The sequence below is a fragment of the Prenolepis imparis genome, unplaced genomic scaffold (genome assembly GCF_030444845.1).
Source record: "Prenolepis imparis isolate NDT839.2.m4 unplaced genomic scaffold, iyPreImpa1.0 SCAF_6, whole genome shotgun sequence".
Lineage (NCBI taxonomy): Eukaryota > Metazoa > Arthropoda > Insecta > Hymenoptera > Formicidae > Prenolepis > Prenolepis imparis.
In genome coordinates, this window is record NW_028141164.1 from 11,163,170 (window position 1) to 11,185,996 (window position 22,827).

Sequence of the window (22,827 nt, forward strand, 5' to 3'; positions counted from 1 at the left end):
TACTATCAAACACTTTGGATCATTTATCATTTATTCCAGATAGCCGATATCATTGCTGAGGAAAATATATATAGATTGAAATAGAGAAAATAGCAAATAACAATATTTCAGCTCCCTCGAAATTTATATACAATTTAGATGTAGATTTGCTAGGTTTTTCGCGCGTAAACTTGACGTGCGAGAGACTCTTTCATATAATATCGTCGAATAAAAATGACATAAAGCCATACTTTCGACATAAGAATATTGCCACCGTTGTTACGTTGAGATGTCTCGTATTCTATCTCTTCGGTGAGAATCGATCTTAGCTTATTCGCCCATAAATAGGCATCATATGTCAGAGATCATTGACCCATCCCTAGCAGATCGTTCTCTCCGACGAGAAGGAAGGTCTTCAACCGGTAAGCATCTGCACGGTGCATTCAACGACGTGTATATACCGCTATGCGCACGGATATACACACAACGCAGGACGGATATACACAGGACGTTCTTGCTGCAATACGATAAAAACGCTACGAGCTATCCACGAGAAATCCCTTTCTTGCTCCAGACACACCGTTAAATAGAAATCTACATGGACACCATCGGCAACCAAGCCGGACGATTACGGGCGACAACGGCAGGTGAGGAGCGAAAGAAAATAAACGAGGATGAGGAAGATAAGTACCGTCTGATCGCGCGGCAGAGGAAATGGTGGGCGTAGGGTAATATTGTAAGGAAATTACGAGACCGAGGATACTAATACATCGAACGTGCTCGAAAGAAAGAGAGAGAATGCGTGACTGATATCCTGTGACAACGGACATTAATGGCCGTTCCTGACGCGGAAAGACCGTGTTGATTTTTAAACGTGTCATTTCTAGATTCGAGTGCAAAAGATGTTGAAGCCTGTGTAGCGTCGTCGTGCAAAGGCTCGCGATTGAGGCCTTTACCGTTATTGCTGCTTACGTGTATATTAATTACTATTATAATAAATTTGTTGCAGCGGTTAATAATTGCAGAACAATGAGTTAATAAAATGTCAACAAATATGAATTTCTAAGAAATGTAAGTCATAAGAGAGAAAGAAATAGAGAGAGAATACAAATTTGTGAAATTAATATGTAAATATTTTACTACTCATATAATGAAAAAAAATAATGATTCTAATTAATTATTTGCTATTTTAATAACGCGGATCGCGTATTATCTCATCATTATCGACGTAGATATCCTTAAAATATTACATCTTAAAGCACTATATTGCATCGTAACATTTCAATTGGTCTCTTTGGCTAGATATACAAATGCGATCAATCAATACAAAAATATTCACATAATTAACTATTAGATTTAATTTATTGGAGATAAAAAAAGTTTAAAATTTTTTTAATGATCTAAAAGAGATAATAAAGACATTTTTATGATATAATCTCTTCGTAATACATTTGAATAGCTCTATTTTTTCCGTGGAATCGATAAATCTTATTCACGATGAGGATACTATTGAATTTCTGATCGCTTCCAGATCGCTTTCGAGTTATTGCCGTTGAAAACTCCGTGACTTTTCGGCGCACGTGAAGGAACTAATCCCAGCTTAAGACCTAATACCGGCTTACCGCAAGCATAAAGTCGTCCCAAGTCGCGTCCATCTTAACGCACGGTAGCCAGCCGCGTTCAAGTTCATCCTCGACTCTTAACCCCGTTGTCACATCGCGACAGAGTCGTAAAAGGCCGAGCTAGCAGACCGCTTTATACATATATAGGAGGGTGTGTAGAGGGAAAATCTCTCTCAGACGGGAATGCGGAATGAACTTGGACTTTACGATCGAATATATATCATGCTCGCGCGGCCCGGAAGCCGATTAGCGGGAATAACTTAATTCACAGATTCGAGAGACGTGCTTGGTGCATCGTCTTTTCGTTCTCCACTTTGATACGCGCCATGCATGTAACTACTAGTTGCTCAATCATATTTTATCAGGCGGTCGAGGGCACGCGTGAATTACGATCGGCAAACTTGAATTAACGTTTACGCGTCGATTACCTTTTAATCGAAACGCATCGACGCGTCTAAAATCGAGCGCGCTTTAATTGCAGGGCCATAGCGGTGCCCAGCACTCAATGGACGTAGTTATATGATTTCCAATTGGCTTCCGATCTCTTTCTCTCTCTCGGTGCGCCCGGCAGATATTTCTATATGGTCGAATAACGAAGGGAGAGAATCACAAATCCGCTCGGCAAATTAATACTTCGCTTTTTTGTGCACGATCATCCGCGGAACGAGTAATAATAATAATTATCAGCCGACGAGATCCCGTTAGGAATTACACGTTTACAATCATCACGCGTTCATAACGAAGTTAATGATTCAATTCTAGTAGAAATCGCATGTTTTACTCTTTAACAAACGCAGAAATAACTCTGAAATATTTTTTAGAATTTTGACATTACTCTCCGAAAACTTAAATATGTATTTGTGATAGTTTACTGTTTCGCCGTTCGATAAACCAACATTTTTTTTATGGTAACGCGAGAATCATGCTAAAACAGCACACAGGACATCGCGGTGCGAGTTTCGTGATTCGGCCGAAGGTGTATTTCTGATGCAGCGCAAAGGAAGAATAAGGGAGCGAACGCGGTTCATCGGTGCCAGGATCAGCCACGGATGCGAAGGGCTCCGTCGAGGCCCTTCGCCAACTCACGATTTGCAATATTTATAAGCCGCATTTCAATGATATTATTCCGAGCTCCGAGTTCCGTTCGTATCGCGCAAGCTAGAATCACCCAAGCTAGAACACTCAATGACTAGCGGGATCTAACGCCATAGAAATTCAAATGGCGAGTCTATCAGATAACGTGTTTTTAGATTTTCGATATCATCTTAGAGGAAAAATTATTCAGTTGGATCCATATTCGAAGTTTTGCTTAAATAATTATACATCTTTTCAAGAATTTCGCGCGTCTCTAAAGCTATAGAAGAGCATTGCCAATAATTTATGCCCTCGAAATGTAAATTATACACAAGCAGTGAGAATGTAAACGTTTAACGTGTGATATGTAACCATATTACATGATCGCTGTAGAACATGCCTCGAGCATACCGCTGAGATATTTTCGTACATTTACTCTATGTTGCATCCGACACCAGACACAGAGATGCGCTTGAATATCAGAATCTTGTTAGAAAGATGGCTCGATATTAACGCAGCACGATCCGAACATATCATATACACGATGCGGCCAAATCAATATCTTACATATTCTCTGTGCTATTCTCTGTGCGTTATTAAGAAATAAATCGCGATATAATAGATGAAATCAAAAGACAGTTTGAATTTATACTCTTATCAAGTGATATATGTATAACGAAAATTAAAAATAGATTATATATATTATTAAGATTATATATGAGATACATTTTTGCATGGATTTAATCTTATCTTATTAAAATTACAAAGAATTGATTTATTGAAATTGCAGAATTTTATTTCTTCTAGGACGTAAAAATTTGGAAAAAATTATAACAATAAATTAATTCATATAAAAACTTTTTATCGCGGATCAACACAGAGATAACTTTTTTATTTTTTAATCTTAAATTTTTACATTCTGATATTTCGGTAATATAATATTCGCAAATCTGTTATCTGATGATTAAAATAAAAATTTAATTTTAACACTCACCGGTACGATGCACAGCAGCAGGGAACACAGCAGCAGAGAACACGTTGGTCTGTAAAATACAAACAAAACATCCAAATTATATTAAAATTAAAAGCGAAATAATATCTAAATTATATAGCCCAAAATTATTAACATATTACAAAATAATAACTGCGCATGCAAATCAAATAAAATTTTTATATTCGTCCTTTTAAAGAAAACAACAACAAAAGAAATTACATTTAGAAAAAGACCTATTTTAGATATAAGCTTTCTTGTATAAAATAAACGATATAAAAATAGAAACTCAATTCTTAAATAATTAATCTAAAAATTTATAAATCTTAAATAATACTCAAATATTTTATATATATAATTAATTAAACACAAATAATTTCATGACGTAAAACGGATTATTGCGAGTATAAGCGAGCAATTAATAATAATTAATTAATTAAATTATGAATTATTCACCGCATAAAGTTGCCGTCACCCATGTATATGCTTCCTCAGATCTTCCCCTCTTGTTTGTCCTTTATTACTCTTTCATGGCATTCACACTACGCACTCACTTGCGAAAACACGATTAATTACGATTGCGCGCGCATTAATCACCGGAATACGACGATCGTGTGGCATTTTATATAGCACTCCCGACGTTAATTGCATACGCGACACGCACTTTATTTCATATTGCAACGAAAAAAAAGAAAATAATCACAAGGTTACGATCCACTCGGTATTGAAAAATTGTGCGGCCGAATATGTCACAAATATGAATTAATTATGTGTACCATTATTATGTAAAAATCGTAGAGAATGATCATATTTGATATCTTCTAATATTTTTAACGATCGTACTTCGAAAGATAATACGCGATACAAGACTGTCATCTGTCGGTCCTTGTCCTTTCCCTTCTCCTTCTGTAATTGTAGTGGAGTGTGCTACTGCATGCTAATACAGTGCATTGACATGCCGCCAAGTATGTCAACAAGGTCGCGTCGTTATTTCTTACAATATAAAATAAAATACACGACGGGTGCGATTAACGTCGGAAGTATGCTATGTAAAATACTACACGATCGTCTTATTCCGGTGATTAATGTGTGCACGATCGTAATTAACTGTGTCTTCGCGAATGAGTATCGTGTGAGTGCCATGAAACAGCAATAAAGAACAAACAGGACAGGAAGAGGCTTGAGGAAGCATCGGGTGACAACGAATAACCATGGTATAAGTCATTCATAATTTAAGTAATTTATTATTTGTTATTCAACTTATTCAGAAAGTAATTGCTTTCTTATTCTGGCACATAATAGAGTAGCCTGTTTTACGTTATATATGTATTATATATAATACATATATACGTATATAATATTCTAGATTCTAGAGATCTTATATATGAAATACCTTTTTTAGAAAAGGATAATACTTAAAATATTTAATAAAATATTTATAATTAATATTTTTATATAAATATAAAATTTCTATTTGTTATATACTTTATATGTACACAAGAAAGCTTTATCTGAAACAAATGTTTTTGTAAATTATGAATTTTTTTGTTTGTTAAATATTTGTTTAAAGCGACGAATACAAATTTTATTGAGCACAATATTTATTGTTTGAAATATTAATTATACTTTGGATATTTTTTGTTATGATCTTGATATATTTGTAATTTCTAAATCAATTTTATGTAGATCAATTACAATTGCACATTTCTCTCTTTTTCTCGTATTAATGAATGTTAAATTATTTTTTTATCTTAATGGTAAATTAACATATTTGGTGTGAAACACTTCTTACATAAATTCAATCGATCCGTTTCGATCTTTTATTCTTTCATTTGCGTTTTAGTTCATATTAAAGCAGGTATATTAATGCGAATTTGCGCATTATGAATTTACAGTGAATGAGATGAATTTGTTCATGTGATGCTGCGATGCACAAAATCGAACGCATCGATTTTATACACATCTTCGCAGAATGTGCGAACAAGTGCGAGAGAAATAATACACCGCCTTGAACGTGGGAGATGTTCAGATTTCCGAGCCGAATACGTTAGGCGGATTACGTATTATGATGCCCTATTGTATACAAATACGAATATATACGAATACGTATATGGGCATAGACACGAAGATAGCTTTGTCCCGTGGAAATGCACCACTGCTCGAACGCACACAACGTACGTAAAGCTTGCGCAGCATGTTGCCTGAAAGAACAACCTCGCTGTTCGAAGACAGTCGAGTACGGGAAAGCTGTTCCAGGATGGGAACAGCAACCGGAACAGCTTTCCCGTACTCGATTGTCATCGAACAGCGGAACTGTTTGCAGCTACGTCCAGTTCTCCGGGAACCAGCTTTCTCGTACTCGACTGTCATCGAGCAGCGGACTGTTCGCAGACAACCTGCTGCGCAAGCCTCTTCAACAAAAATGTCTGAGAGGAATAAAAAAGAATCGTGTGCCTCGCCTACAACTCTTTTTTCTAGCACTCTCAGATATTTTTGTTTGAGACTCGTGGCCATATCCAGTATGATAACCCGTTTCTTTTCTTTTCCATTTTCCGGGAGTTTCAAAATTCTATATATACGAGAGAGAGAAAGATACAAAAGCCTGCAACACACTTGAGCTTTTGCTCCGAGGATCGACATGAAAAATCGCAAAGCTGTGAGGCTTGAAAAAGAAGCCTTTCTTTGCTAAAGAAGAAGACAATATAATGAGAAAATATTATATATATTATATATGTTTATAACTAAAATATGAATAACTGTAAAAATAGACAATTTTATTTGCATTTTAGGAGTCTGCAGAATAAATGCAGAGAGAAATTATCCTATTACATATCATAGAATTATATATGTACATATATAAAACTGTTTCTTTGTTATTATACTTAAGCAGGATTTTGCAGTAATTTTGTATAATTACATAATTTATTTAACTGTCACCCATGATTAAAATATATTGCGAGCGTTAAAAATACGTGCAATATAACGTATTTAACTGCATAATATATGAAATATCAATTTTAATTTGTGCGATAAAAAGGGTATCTCCATTAAAAATGTCATTTTTCATTGCTGAGAGATTGAGCTCGCGGACGTGCGTTAATTACGGTACAGCATCGCGCAATTACACAGTTCTCTCTCTGAGAGATTTCTGAAAATTATCTCTCTTCCTCGAATCGACCACACTATTCCTCCTCTATTTCTTTATTCCAGTATGCGTGATTCATGCGTAGAAACCGACCCGTAAATCAACGAATGCGCTACTGCTCGTTATAAACTCTCATCTTTCAACTTCTCCGTTTCTTCTTCATCGTCGACCGTTTCTCTTGCCTCCTTGCGATCCGATCGAAATTTCGAGGGAGTCGTTAAATCATCCGTGGGCCACGGTGTTGATCGGTACATTTTTTTCTTACCCTTTCTCTTCTCATTCTCGGTGTTATGATTGGAAGAGAGGCACGAGAGATTAAAGAGATAACCGGAGAACAAAAACCGACGAATCTCGTATATTCGAACAAGATTAATTTAGCATTGCAGACTTGAAAAAAATATATCCTAGAAAATTTGATAATTGAACCAAGAAGAACTGTCGACAAATTGATCAATGTTCCCAAACATTTTATACTAACTAAGATAAAAAGTTAGTGATAATAAGTCAATATTATACATTAGAGAATAAAATGAAAAAAGCTCTCACTTTCATTTCCTATGGGAGACATAAAAGTGATTGGTTGTGATAGTATATATATTCTCGATTCTTCGCCCTACCTTAATCTAATGGCATGGAAACAGTTGCTATTTCCTGAGCACTCGACATAATAATACTCTTTCTAGTCAAGCAGAAACATATTGCACGATATAATTATTTAGATGGTACATTTACGAGATCAATGTAATTAGCACCTCCCTCCCCAACTCTGACAAATCTATTATCACTATGACACTATGACTTTATTCATTATATTGTTTTTTGTGCGAAAGTACGATATGTAAAAAAAATTCTGTTGCATAAAAAACTTACTGTTATAAGTTAAATATACGATGCCAAAGTTTGATACAGCCGTACGAAATTATTACCATAAAACATTCTGATGAAGATACTCGTACTGGTTCAACAAAAGCACGTTTCGTAATAAATGAGTTAATCAGTTTTTGCATAAAGCCGTCGCGTTTGGGACCGAGGTATCGGCAGGACTGATCTCTAGTCACGGAAGGGGGATGACCTATGCAGAGAAAGAGCGTATTCGTGCTTATATCCGGGACCTTATTGCATCCCCTTTTCTTCGCGTTCGTGTCCCCTGCATTTTTGCGTCCAGCAACCTCTCGCTACTAATAACAGCCGCTTTGCAAGTGTGAAATAATTACTTCGAATAGCATCCAAACCAGTTTCACCGACAAGATTAGCATAAGTGATCGAAATGATCAATGAGCCTGTGGCCTCAGCGCGACGTGACTCCTTCCTTGGCCCCCTCTCTTATTCTTTCTTTCTCTCTCCCTGATTTCCCTCATCTTCCTTCTCAATCTCCTCACGTGCGGTCGCTTTGCTCGTGCGCCGAGCGTATATTATTCTCGCTTCCTAACTGCAGGTATAAAAGGAAAAAAAGGGAGAGGACCCTCTCTCTCCTCTCTCTCTCTCTGTCTTTCCTAAAGATAGGTGACTTACTGTGGCCCTTTTGCGCATAATGTACGTATCCGCGTACGTATTCGCGCAAATCGCTAGTACAACCGGTAGGATTTACGATCGCGGAGTACGTCGTGCTCGGCCGCCCCATCCCGTTGATCGTCGTCATCTCCGCTCGCCGGGACTCCCTCCCTCTCAGGATACTTTCTCCCGATGTAGATGCTTATAATTATTCTTACACGGGACGTTTTTCTCGCGACGACCCCCTGTTGATTATCCCGGTTGCATTTCGTGTTCATGAGTAATGTGGGAAAGTTTACGCGATTCTCGTTTTTAAGAGCATATAATGTGCCGAGTCTGCGGTTTATAAAAAAAACTGAAAAATCGACGGTTTATAGCTGCGAATGTATATTTCGACCGGATGCTTTGTGTCATCTAACATCTAACTAATCCTAAATTATATTTTTTTAAATTTAATAAGCTCTTTGTGTATCTCTTTGTTAACAATTTTCAAAATGTTTGATATAATTGACAAATTATCTTATTGTTTAACATTTATAATATGTGTACCGTGATTTGATATTTTCTTTTTTATTAATCTTATTATCAGACTTTAGGTATCTCGAAATTTATTATTTATTATTCGTTTATTTTTATTAATACGGAAAACGCTTGTTTTGCTATGGGAGCTCGCGATTTTGGCTTATGCATTATATATTTTCTTTGATACTATCGCATATTTTTGTTACATAATGTTTGTAGTTATTTACAATCGATACTGCAACCGGGTTACGATTTACGATCACAAAGAGTCTCCCACATAATCGACTACGCATTACATTACTACTAATCATTGCATTTCCTTCAAAGGAGAACTTTCAGAGGAAAACTTTCTTTTTAGTATCATGTAACGAGCGAGAGAGATGTCTTATATTTATCGACAGTAACTTCAAACTTAAACTTCAACGTAAACTGTGAATATTCATCAAAGCAACATTATTTTCCATGAGCCAAACACGTGCTGCAATGTTTAACGGATATTTCAAACCATTAATTTAACTTTTAAAAGTTCGCATGCTTGCACGTACTTGGCAAGTCAAAAGTATTACTTATAATAATTCAATACAATTTATAATTAGAAATTTAATTGGGCATTAAGAAACAAACCGCAATTCGAAGTCGCGCTGATATGTAAAATTAATGTTTCAATATTATTGCTTATATTCTCTCTTTTCAGTTATAATATAAGCTACTACGTCAGAAAACTTACATAAATCTCTCGTAATAAATGAATATGATTACGTTTCGAAGAATTAAATATTCAGCGACTTAATTCGCGCAGAAAATAGATGGCACTGTCAACCTTTGTCGATGGCGGCTCCCTTTCGGGCAATTTTTCTTCCTTCGCTCATCTAGCTCGCTGAGTGCGCTCGCGTGAAGCCGAATTTTGACGAGGCCGTGATATATATTCGGTCCGTCGACATATAGCCACATCGTTACAGAAACGCACAATCTTGACCCGAGGGTATTTATTACAAGTAGATGCTGATGAATGACGCGCCGCGATTGTTGGGCCCGGAAATTAGGACAATAAGAGAAGTACGGTGTACGGCGTCATAGCCCGGAGCTATATCCCCGATGACGATTAGCGTATATACGGACACGATATATACGGATCCTCTTCTTGCCAACAGGAAAGCAGAAAGGACAAGGCAACCTTTCTTTCGGCCTCGACGATACCGTTGCTCGTGAGAACACGCTGTCGTCAATGCCACTCTGTTCGCCCCGGCTTCTCCTTACACCGGCGTTGTGTATATACGCAAATGTACAACAAGAAACAGTATAGAGAAAGAGAGGGAAAGAAGGAGAGAGAGATGAGGCCTATCCGACTAACGTTTGATTTTTAGCCCGCATCCTTAACGGAACATCCACGTTCCGCGATAAATCTCTCCGGAGCTCCGAGAGCTCTCCGCGAGAAAGCTCGACTCGTCTCTCGAAAATCATCTTCGTGCCACTGTAATAAATCGAGACGAATTGGGAGAGAAAGGGAGAGGAGAGAAAGAGAGATAGACTCTCTTGTATTTTTTTTCGTTTGCAAAATAAACGTCGCTATCCTTCTCTGTCACGTCATGCTTTACAATTTTCATGTTTCGTGATTTTTCAAGAGAAAATTTGCGATTGATCGAAAGCTTGTAACTTGAATAGAGTGTTTTTTGGGAAATTCAAATTACGATGAGTGTAAAATTTAATTTCGGGATTAATATATAATTATTTCCTTCAATATAATATGATATTTAAAGAGAGAATTGTTTTACATTATGAAATTTATATATAATACGAATATGATGAGATAAAATAAAGCGAACAAAATGATCGATAAGATTTTTCCGTCAAAATTCCAAAACGGTAATAAAACAGACATGTAATGTGCTCTCTCGCTCTCTCTCTCTCTTCATGGATAAATTCGTAATTTTTCCGATCTGAAGCGTAACCCAGTTTATCGAACATATGACAATGTGATATCCCCATTTCGTAAAATATAATTTAGCATAACGAGTTCGTATTCGCGCGGAATACCCGCGCCGATATCTGAATAATAACGCGGATATAGATCGCGCAACACACGTCGTTGGATTAAATCGAAAATTGGCTCCGCTGTGCCGGCTGCACTCGCAAATCCTGTTGGCTCGATTATAGCACCGGTAGGATCCTTTTTCGCGGTTCGAATTTAAATTAGCCGGTGGCGAACGTTCAATAGAGCGCGAGCATTATCTCCGACATCGCGGTGCCTCGTAATCCGCCACTAATCATTGCTCGAACGGATAGAATGACGCATAAACGCGCACAATGGTCGGATCATTAATTCGCATTTAATGATTGGCATTGACGAGCGTTTATTCCGCGCGCAGCCATGCCAGATTGGTGCTGCTGTAATTCCGCTCGTGGAATCGGCGGTGCTTAAGAGTAACGCTTGTAACGAGCCGAAAACACAGACCGATACAAATTCATAAGCAGCAGGACGGCAGATATTCCCCCAGCCGTGTAGATAGAATACCGTTACACGCGAACAATGGTAAATCTATAATAACCTTATAGCTGTGTGCGATTGTGTATGTGCGCGCATCTCTCTTCTCAGTAATATTTAACGTTTTAATATCAACATTGGTCGAAATAAAATTATCATAATTTTTTTTGCAAATAATTTATTTCATCTACACTGAGAGAATTTTCTCTTAGAATTTATCCCGAAAATCATGGTAATCGTGCGGGACAATATGGTATGGAAAGAATTTTATGAGAATTTCTCTGATTAATATTTATCACAATAAAAATAATTTCTATCATAATAAAATATAAAACATGTTTGATTAATTTTACTAAACCTCATATTGTCCCACGATTACCATGATTTTCAGGGTAAATTCTAAGAGAAAATTCTCTCCGTGTATGATTTAGAAAAATTGCCATTCGTGAATTATGAAAATTTACGAAATAGTTTGACAAACGCGTAACAAACTGACAGGCAAGGTTTGAAAATTTATTTTCACAAACGATCCGAGTCAAAGTGAAAAATGTTAACAGTAATGATCGCGCATGGCATATCGTTACTCAACCAAGTGTCAAGTTAAGAGCGTTCGTGCGCGAACGCAATATACTCACGAGAGAGAATTACGATCTACCTGACGCAAGATCTCGAAATTCCTCGCCGAGGACACGGAAGCGACCTCAGCGATAATTGGCCCGGTCATGCATACTATTACCCCGGTGTTTCGTTGTCGTGAATGTCGGTACGAAAAAGTCGCGTTAAGCTGTGTGCGAGAAGGTGTCAGCCAAGTTGATGGAACAAGTCTTCGAGAATGATTCTGGACAGCGCCTCCTCGAGCCCCGAAGAGGCGCTGCTCGTGTTCTCACGACCTCAAGGGCTGCTCGGTGATATCTTCAACGAGTAGCATTTATGACGAATATCTTTGCATCGTGATCGAAATCACAAATATTTATATGACGTTTAGCAATTTATGCCAAATCTCAGCAGTTTGTGCAAAAGTAGAATAAAAAGAGATTGTTAAAAATTTATTTTGTGTGTTTAAGAGTTAATTTTAAAACTTTCCAAGAGATCAATTTTTTAGAACATTTAATTTTCTTATCTAGAAAAAGGAATCGCAACATATTTTAATTTATCTATATCACTCTTATGTATACATGTATAAGAAGGGTATTATTAGTAGGATGATGTGTTGATTCAGATTAAATCGAATTTAAATATGAAGCGCCGCAAAAGGCAATAAAAGGATATTTTGATAGTGATTAACATTTTCTAATTGCAGTATCATAAAATAATAATTTTAATACATAATATATTTAAAAACGACACATTATTAAAATAAAAAACACAAAATAATCATTATTAATAAAAGTAATAGAGAAGAACATTGTACTAAAAAAATATATATATATTTTAATATAAAAGATATAAAATATATATTTTTGAATATAATATTCTCCTCTATTACTCTTGTTACTAATGATTATTTTGTGTTTTTTATTTTAATATATATGTTTTGAAACAAATCATCCGACTAATCATGCTCTTACCTTCTTTAAGGGGATCTTATTTATATACTCACAAATTAATATGCGCCATAAGCGTATTCGCGCAGGACATAATCGAGAGCTAAGCTCTAACGAAGCCAGCTTTATTATTAATACGAGAAACGGAGAAAAATTCAAACGACGAGATATATGATCGAAGTTTATTAGATTCAGGCGTTATGGGCACTTTTTAAGTACTAAATTAGCTAAATCTTGGAGAGAATCCCAGTGTGTCGCGACGAAAGCGACTGAGAATGCGTGAAGCGCTCTTCCCACCGGTGCTCTTATCTCCACGACCGGCAAAGTTTTAGAGGACTCCGCCGTTCTCTGTATCGCGCGCTATTAACCAAGAACCGAAAACTTCTTGGGTGGCTGCCTCACCTGTACATACGTACTATCGCGCACATACACGCTTCGCACACGCGTCCATTTGTGTTTCCACGTGCCCCCGGTCCTCCGTTTCATTTACTATATACCGATTCGACGTATCAACGCCCTTCGGCTACCGTTCACGAGAGAGACGCATCCTGAATTCCTGCCGCATTCCGTCCGGATGCGCCCGCCGGCTCCCATCCGAGACTCGCGCTATCATACGAGATTCGTCGACGAGAGAGAGAAAAGGAGAGAGAGAGAGAGAGAGAAGAAACAAAAAGACTTGGAGAGCGCGTCATTCGTTCGTCGGGCCCTTAACACGAAACGATACTTAAGTCCGACCGTGCGTAAACCGCGAAATAACAATTAAATTTAATATCGCGTTATATCCTTTGCGTTCATGATGAGCAGATATAAAGGGCAATCTGTGTATCCTTGTAAGAAGCTGGCAGTGCAAGGATATTTTGGAGCATCATCATATTCCTAACTGCATATATAAGCTTTTATTAGATAATAGTTTTATCTTTTCTCTTTTTTCTGTAATTACTCATTACGCGGTTACAGATTTTTAAAAATATTTATGAATATAACATTCAACATTTTCCTAAAATAAGATTTGCAAATTATATAAGAAAGATACGCTGCACAATCTGTAATGCATAGTTTCTAGGACATTTCCATGATGATTTTAGAGAAACTTTATTAGTAGAGCTATAAAGTATAAATAAATTTAGAATAGGTCTACAAGCCTCTTAATGCGTCTACGGCTCATATCTCCTTACTTCTACAAGCTATCCCATTTATGGCACACCCGTTGATAAAAGTAAGATCATAATCGCGAATGGCTTTTCCCGAAAGAATCCTGTACATATCGCTACCGCGGAATATAATTGCGAAACTTCGCGATATCGGTCGTAATTGAGCGAGTTCGCACGCTCGTTTGTCTCGCATGGACAAAGCGAGTGCATCGGCCGCTACGATAATTAATAATACCTCCGTCGAGAGATCGAGAGAGAGAGAGAGAGAGAGAGAAAGCCGAAAGACCTTCTGAATGGTAAATTGTGGCGTGCGGATAGTAAATTGCGGACCGCCAAGTGACAGAGCACGCTTGGCGAAAGATTACATTTTTTTTCTTTTTTTTTTTAGGGAGAAAGGCGCGCGTATACTTTCGCGAAAGAATCGAGAGTGAAGTCGTATATGCAGAGATTATATCGTCCCTCTGGTTTACTTGTCGCCCGTGTCTTACCGACGACGTACACGGAACCTGCGCCCCATGTACATACATTGTGTACGTTTGTTACGGTATCGTTCCATGCTCAGGCTTCAGGAACGAGCGCTTATATCATCGTCCTCGATGGAGAGCGAATGTATGTACGTTCGCCTGCCGGCCATGCGCGGCTCATTCTCTCGCTTTTTCTCTCGGGGGATTTCAATGCCAACGAGAGACGTAGGTGTGCGAACATGAAAGGGGGATGCGCAGAGAGGGAGAGAGGAAGAGAGAATACCTTAAGTCGAGGCTAATGATACGCGATGATACGCGGCATTCGTCACTGTCCGATGTCTGGCTTGATTGCCGCTACTGTTCTCTATCCTTTATCTTTCGCGAGCTCTCGCCACCGATGCACGCGTACATGCGTTAATGTGTGTGTAGGATAGGAGTAAGACCTTAATGATAGATCCGTCACGGGCAAGTTTGCCGTGCGAAAATATTAGCGGTGCGATTCTCGGTTAATTGACCGATTGAACGATTAATTGGGGTCCATTCAAAATTCTGCGAGGGCATATCGCTTCCAAAAAAAAAAAAAAAAAAAAATCGTATGATATTATTTATAATCATATTATTTTTTATAATATCGTAATATCGTTCTCTATCAGATATATCATAATATATAAAATGTGATATTATAATAAATTTTATTAGATTTATTTTAAAACGATTTTAAAAAACTATATATTATATTAAAATATATTATATTAAATTAGTAAGTTGATTGCTCACTTATTTATGAAAGATATGTACATTTCAAAAAAGTTTCAAGAGTACGAAAAAATGAAAGTGATATTTAGATTATTATTAATTAAATCCATTTTACAGTTGCGAAACATTATGTAGTTTGGTACAAAACCACGCGTACATATGGGTTAGCATATAATCTCTGACTTAACACAAGATCGTAGATACGGTCACGAAGTAAATCGTGCACTGGCGGTATACCCGGTCAAAGCATTAGCTCTATGAGATCGAGAAAGAGAGAGTCATTTATTAATCTACGAGCTCTATAAAAGTGCTATTAAACATCTTTGAAAACAATCATATTATTTATTAATTTCAGATTTGGTTTAAATGTAATTAAGTTTATTCGTTTTTATTTTTAGACTTAAGTGTGAAAAAATAAATGATTTATTTAAAAAAATATATATTAATTTACTTAATATCGAGATTAGTTTACGAAATTTGGATACTTATGAAAAACAATTAAAAAGCTCAAAAATAAAGATAAAAGTCAGGAAAACGAAACTGGCAAAAAAGCCAGTTTGGCACACTCCAACATTCTGTACACAGAACGACTTGCGGTGAACAAAACTTAAAATAATCAATCGTAATTCATCCGACGACTCTGCGATGCGGTTCGTTTCTCTGTTGTCTTCTGACAGCCGCGCGCGAAAAAAATTAATTTATTCTAAGCGTGAAACCCGACTATCTTCGGAAAGAACGTATGCCATGTCGTAATCAGGTACGCCGACTCTCCATGGGTGCGCCAGATTAATTCAGAATACAACGTGTTGGAATTCACGGAAAAAATATTCTCTTGATGATTTTTTGTTATATACAGAAAATTAACAAACGAAATTTTTTTGCAAGATAGATATCAAATAGCCTATATTATCTAAGGTCTCGATAATTTGATATTCCACTTATTTTTTCATTCGCGATCAATACATTTTATCTGTCTAATATATTTATTCGCTACAAAACTTATGCCGACTTAAAAGATGACAAATCCCTCTCTTTTTCCGTTGTATTTGTAAATTGATTACAGATAATAGAACTTGTAACGATTATCAAAACAAGAAGATGTGCATAATTTATTAGAAAACATTATATATTTTTCTCACCAATAAAAACGTATATTATTATTTTTAAAAAATTATTTAGATAATGTATTTTTGAAATGCGAAGAAACAATTTGTATATTTCTTTCAAAATTGATATATGTAATATATTGTCTAATGTTCTTCTTCTACAGTATTATATTCACTTACGATAATTAAATAATGAACTTATGTCCGTATCATATTTCCACCGGCTCCTATACTCTCGGATTCGTCCGATCGTCCGTCGCTAATACTTGGCAGACACGCAAAAGAAGCTCTCTCGCACGGAATAACCGACGATACTGCGACTGTCCCTAACCGCAATTAATTAACGTTAATCGCCGAATGAGACGAAACCAGTTCGCAACGAGCCCGCTCGTGTCCCTTTCGCGATACTGGCCGCTCCCGCCGTATTTCCAAGATTTGTTGAACGATTCGAGATGCCGACTTATCGCGGCGCAGCGTGCCTCTATTATTTCACGGTTTGTGTCCCACAAATATCTGGCCGTCACGCGATCTCTCGCGTCGCCTCCTCGGGTCCCGGCATCCGCGAATATATGCCCCCTTCGACCCTCTTCTTCGTCTCGCTCGTCGCTCGAGAATGCTCGGCACGATCGCGGGGCACCGGCATTAATCAATGCTCAGTGTAGAAATTAATATAGCTCGCGGTGCTGTACCGTAACAACGAGCAAAGAGAGCCGGACCGCGATAAAGAGGCAGAGAGCGGGATTTTTAACGAAATGAAAGAGAGCACGTTCTTGTGCAAGGCGTGGGCCGCCGAGTCTCTCAAACTCGTCTCTTGTACACAACGATATACCCTCCATCGATGCGAGAAACGCGAGAGACCTCGCGATGCCCTGGTGTACATCCGTGACGGAGATCCGAGCCCCTATTAGACGCGCCGCGGTGTGATCACCTAGGTAAAATATTCTATTCGTACATTCAAAGAGATACGTCTTCACCGAACGATTCCTTATTCCCCGACGTCCTCATTGTCCCCCATGTCTATGTCCATGTCGTTCTTTGTTAGTGCGTGTCTCCTCTTTGACGTCCCGCACTTCGTTCGTCTCCCCGGGACATTTCCATCTCCCTTCGAGCTTTGTCAGATTAACTGATCGTTGAACTGTGCACGATCGATCGATACAAGTTCGATCGTCTATAACTAACTTGCAAATGCAACGGAAAAAGGAAAGGATCTTGTGCCGGAAACACGCGCACGGATAGTAGTAAACGTATTAAATATATTGGACGATGATATTAGATGAATGTATTGTTCACAAACGAGAATAAGAATGAAATATCAGTGTCAAATCGTTAAAATTTTTTTTCTCTCTCTTTCTCACTCAATATTTATAAGAAATATACTATAATTCATAATTATCACATATAAATTATTATAATTAAAATAATATGTATAATTTATATTATATATTATAATTATAATATAATATAATTTATAATATATTACAATTATAATATATAATTTATAATATATTACACAATTTATTATAATATATTATAATTATAATATAATGTAATTTATAATATTATAATCCTTTTCTAAAAAAGATATGTTAAGTCCATTCTCGCAAGTATTGTTGCATCTTTTCCGCGATGCTTACTAATTGACTGTCTCGATTCGCATTGTGAGTTATATTCGTATCGAGAGGCTGTCATCTCGAGAGATGGTAGTTTGACAGTTTGTTTAAAATTAAATTAAATAAAATATGTTTTAAATAATATGTTATAATATACTTTAAACTCGATTAATATTTTTGATAGCTATCAGCTGATTTCTGTCAAAAAATATTAATTGAATTTAAAGTATTATAACATATTATTTATAACATATTATTTTATTTTATTTTATTTTGAACAAACTATCAAACTATCAACCCTTGCCTTGCGATAACAGCTTCTCGATGCTATACGAATTTAACGCACAATGCTAATCGAGATAGTCAATCAGCATCGCGGAAAAGATGCAACAATACTTGCGAGAATCGACTTAACATGCCTTTTTTAGAAAGAAAAAAAGAAGAAAGATGTTATAATACTTTCAATTCAATTAATATTTTTAACAATTATCAGCTGATTTCTGTCAAAAAATATTAATCGCGGATAAGGTATTATAACATATTATTTAAAACATATTACTATTTTAATATTTTCAACATATTATTATTCTAAAATTTAATTAGCAAATTAACTTTATTATCAGCTAATTTCTATAAAAAAATATTAAGAAAGCATTTAATTTGCTAATTAAATTTTAAAATAATATGTATGTGAAGCTGGCGTGTAATTTTGTGGAAACTCATAAATAATTAAGAGTTCTGGCTTTATCTTCAATAGTAGAACTATTTTCAATCCAGAACTCTTAATTATTTATGAGTTTCCACAAAATTACACGCCAGCTTCACATACATATTATTTTAAAATTTAATTAGCAAATTAATGCTTTCTTAATATTTTTTTATAGAAATTAGCTGATAATAAAGTTAATTTAACTTAATTTAAATAAAGTCAATAGTAGAACTATTGAAAATAAAGCCAGAACTTTTAATTATTTATAAGTTTTCACGAAATGAGACAACAGCTTCATACACCCCTATTATATCACTATAGAAATGTTATAAACAATTTCTCACTCACCGATAGGTGCAATATCGAAGTTGTAGTACACAGCACATTGATCTGAAAACAAAATAATCAAATTAGGTATATTCAATTATGTATATACATGTGTGTGTGTGTGTGTGTGTGTGTGTGTGTTTAGAAAAAAATGTTTTTATTTTGCATACCTCACAGTTGTCCTGGTATCGCCCGATGCCTCCCCGGGCCTCCTCCTCCTCTCATGGTAGCACTCAGGACACTCGCGAAAACACGAATAATTACGATCGCCCGACACTTTATACGGCACTCCCGACACGCGAAACTTTACACGGCACTCCCGACCCGACGTGTGAATCGCACACGTATTTCGCGTACATTGCACAATGAGAAAAAACGATGCGAAAAATTATAATCGCACGAAGCAACGTTCGACACTCCTGCAGAATCTCGCAGTCAAACTCGTGCGCAGCTTAACAGTAATGCTTACCTGTAATAACAAATAAAATACATTTATATAGAGATACTTAAATATAACAAAAATTATGTGTTCCTTAAAAGAAATGTTATTCTGTTTCTTAAAAGAAACGTTAATTTGCTAATTAAATTTTAAAATAATAATATGTTAAAAATATTAAAATATTAATATGTTGCAAATAATATGTTATAATGCCTTATCTGCAATTAATATTTTTTGACAGAAATCAGCTGATAACTATCAAAAATTTTTATCGAGTTTAAAGAATTATAACACATTATTTAAAATATATTATTATTTAAATTTTTATAACATATTATTATTTTAAAACTTAATTAGCAAATTAACGCTTTAATCATCTGATTTCTGTCAAAAAATATTAATAAAGCGTTAATTTGCTAATTAAATTTTAAAATAATAATATAGGTTATAAAATTTTAAAAAGTAATATGTTGTAAATAATATGTTACAATTCCTTATCTGCGATTAATATTTTTTGATAGAAATCAGTTGATAACTGTCAAAAATTTTAATCGAATTTAAGGAATTATAACATATTATTTCCAACATATTACTCTATTTTAATTTTAATTTTTATAACCTATTTTTATTATAAAATTTAATTAGCAAATTAACGCTTTATTAATATTTCTCGACAAAAATCAGCTGATCTGAGATGAAAGCATTAATTTGCTAATTAATTTTTAAAATAAGAATATTATAAAAATTAAAATAATAATATGTTTAAAATAAAATATGTTATAATTTCTTAAATTAATATTTTTGACAGTTATAAGCTGATTTCTGTCAAAAATATTAATCACAGATAAAGCATTATAACATATTTTATTTACAACATATTACTATTTTAATTTTTATAACATATTATTTTAAAAAATAATTAGCAAATTAACGCTTTATTAATATTTTTTAATAAGCTATTGTATTATTATAATTATTATATTTTACATTCTATAATTTATTATAAGTACACTTATATATAATTATATATAATAAGTTATATATAATTATATATAATTGTACTTATATAATATTTTATAATATTTTATAAATATTTTATTTTTTATAATATAATTATAAAAAATCTATTCCTTGCTTAAAAAATGAGACACAATTTTGAATTCTCCGAATATCCAGCTTGAAATTATCTCAAACGCATTTCGATAATTATATTATATATAATTATATATAATTGTACTTATAATATTTTATAATATTATATTAATATTTTATTTTTTATAATATAATTATGAAATATCTATTCGTTGCTTAAAAGATGAGATACAATTTTGAATCCTCCAAATAGTAGCTTGAAATTATCTCGAACGCATTTCGTTACATTTTTATTCGAATTAATAAAATAATTATAGAGTAATTTACTCGCCAATTGTTGGCACTGCACGGCATATTTGCTGTTCCATCGATGCCAATTTCCATTCATTGCAAAGTTCCTGGAAGAAGATTTATTCACATACAATCGGATAAATCGTGGGTAAACACTCGCGATTACGACCGCGCGCAAATATTTATATACGATATGCGATTTAAATATTACACTTTGGTAACGTATTTACAGACATTTACGTATTCACTCTCGACGCGGAAAACACATCGATAATTTCCGGGATCGTCGCGAAAAAAACGACATTTTTTTACTTTCGATATATTTAATATTTCGTTAACGCGACTAATTACGTTTCGTCGATCAATGAATAATTATTAATTAATATCATATTACGAGAAAGAGAAGAGAAGAAGAGAGAGAGAGAGAGAGAGAGAGAGAGAGAGAGAGAGAGAGAGAGAGAGAGAGAGAGAGAGAGAGAGAGAGAGAGAGAGAGAAGAGAAAGAGAGGGAGAGAGAGAGAGAGAGAGGTCATGCAAATATGCATTTTCGGGGGCTGAGAGCAGGAAACGTTCCTGAAATTAACTCGACGCGAGACTACGCAATGTCAAAATACTTTCCTTATTAAAAGGGACACGCATATCGTGAAATATTATCGGAAAAAACAGACTCAACGGATGATTCTCGAAACGAATTGGCGTCGCACAAACACAACCGCCGTGTTGGACGAAATCTATCGAACACGCGAGATATTTCACTTATCCATATAGAAATCTGATTGTGCGTACGTGCAAGCAAATGGAAACACGCGATATTAATTAGAAATTACCTTTTGGCTCGACGAAGAATTGTGATATCGAAGTCACGATCGCTGCACATATCGTCGTGTCGTGTCACTCGCAGGAAGTTTGGCGCGTTTGTGAGCAACAATTAGCGCCCTCGAAATAGACGTGTGAACCCCGTAGACTACCCGTCTTTCTCGCCGCTACTTTTGCCCGCCTTTTTCAATCGCGCAATGTTAATTGTCACGAATAATCAAGAGACGTTAATTGCCACGTAAATCGAGTTGACAGTTAGTTACTAAATAAAGTTTCGCGTATTTAAACTATGTTGTAATAGTGAGAATATAGATTTTTTAATAAAATCAATAGCTGATGCGCGGACGGTCGAAGTCGCGCATCGATATATATCGACGCGTCGCCGGCATCGAGATTTTGCGATACAGCCGTGTCGATCGACATGTAACCCCCTTGCGTCGTTGCAACGTCACAGTGTACTTGGAAAATGTCGGGCGGAACGTCCAAGAATCGTCGCGGTCACGATTCAGCCTCCCGCGAGTCATATAGCAATCCATATTTAATCGATGCGCGTGTCGCGGTTGACAGCCGCGTCGAGATTCCGCGACGAACGCTTTAACAAGTGGCCTGCGTGCGCTCCCTTAATACAGTCGCTCCTTTAATACAGTCCTCGCTCGAGTAGCCGGGTAGTCGTCGGATAACCGCGATGATGCTTCGATTGATTTCGTTAGTGCCGGGGCAAATATTGGACAATCATCGCGATCGATGTCGAAAGTAAGTATTTCGCGAATGATAATGATGAGGGTTTAATTCGCGCATGATATATGTATGTATATCAACGCGTCGCCGTAGTCGAGATTTCGCGAGCCGTGCCGATTGACGTGAGAACCCCTACAGTTACGTCACTGCAACGTCACAGTGTTGCTTGGAAAATGTCGGGCGGAACGTCCAAGGATCGTCGCGGTCACGATTCAGCCTCCCGCGAGTCATATAGCAATCCATATTTAATCGATGTGCGTGTCGCGGTTGACAGCCGCGTCGAGATTCCGCGACGAACGCTTCATTAGCTTGTGTGCGCTCCTTTAATACAGTCGTGCTCGTCTTCTCTCTCGTAGTTGTCGGATAACGGTTATGGCGCTTCGATAGATTTCGGGAATGCCGGGGAATATTGGACAATCATCGCGATCGATGTCGAAAGTAAGTATTTCGCGAATGATGATGATGAGGGTTTAATTCGC

General features: G+C 36.1%; 2 protein-coding genes across 5 annotated transcripts in view; one reads left to right on the plus strand and one right to left on the minus strand.

The window, feature by feature from the left end:
* Window positions 1-19,434, minus strand: part of LOC145937414 (uncharacterized) — a 192,125-nt gene extending 172,691 nt beyond the window's left edge. The window contains exons 1-3 of the mRNA XM_083040432.1: window positions 19,144-19,434; window positions 18,995-19,036; window positions 3,670-3,718 (exon numbers count right to left, since the gene is read on the minus strand). Of these exons, the coding sequence (XP_082896558.1) occupies window positions 3,670-3,718; window positions 18,995-19,032 (87 nt within the window). The 5' untranslated portion in view covers window positions 19,033-19,036; window positions 19,144-19,434. The remainder of the gene's footprint in view (window positions 1-3,669; window positions 3,719-18,994; window positions 19,037-19,143) is intronic.
* Window positions 19,435-22,074: 2,640 nt separating this feature from the next.
* The window catches only part of Ephrin (ephrin), a 121,612-nt gene continuing 120,859 nt past the window's right edge, over window positions 22,075-22,827 (plus strand). For 2 of the 4 annotated variants that reach the window (XM_083041157.1, XM_083041158.1), the window contains exon 1: window positions 22,402-22,786. The gene's annotated coding sequence lies outside the window, so the exon portion shown is untranslated. Of the gene's footprint in view, window positions 22,364-22,401; window positions 22,787-22,827 lie in introns of those variants that run through there. The other 2 variants (XM_083041160.1, XM_083041159.1) reach the window with 2 other exon arrangements.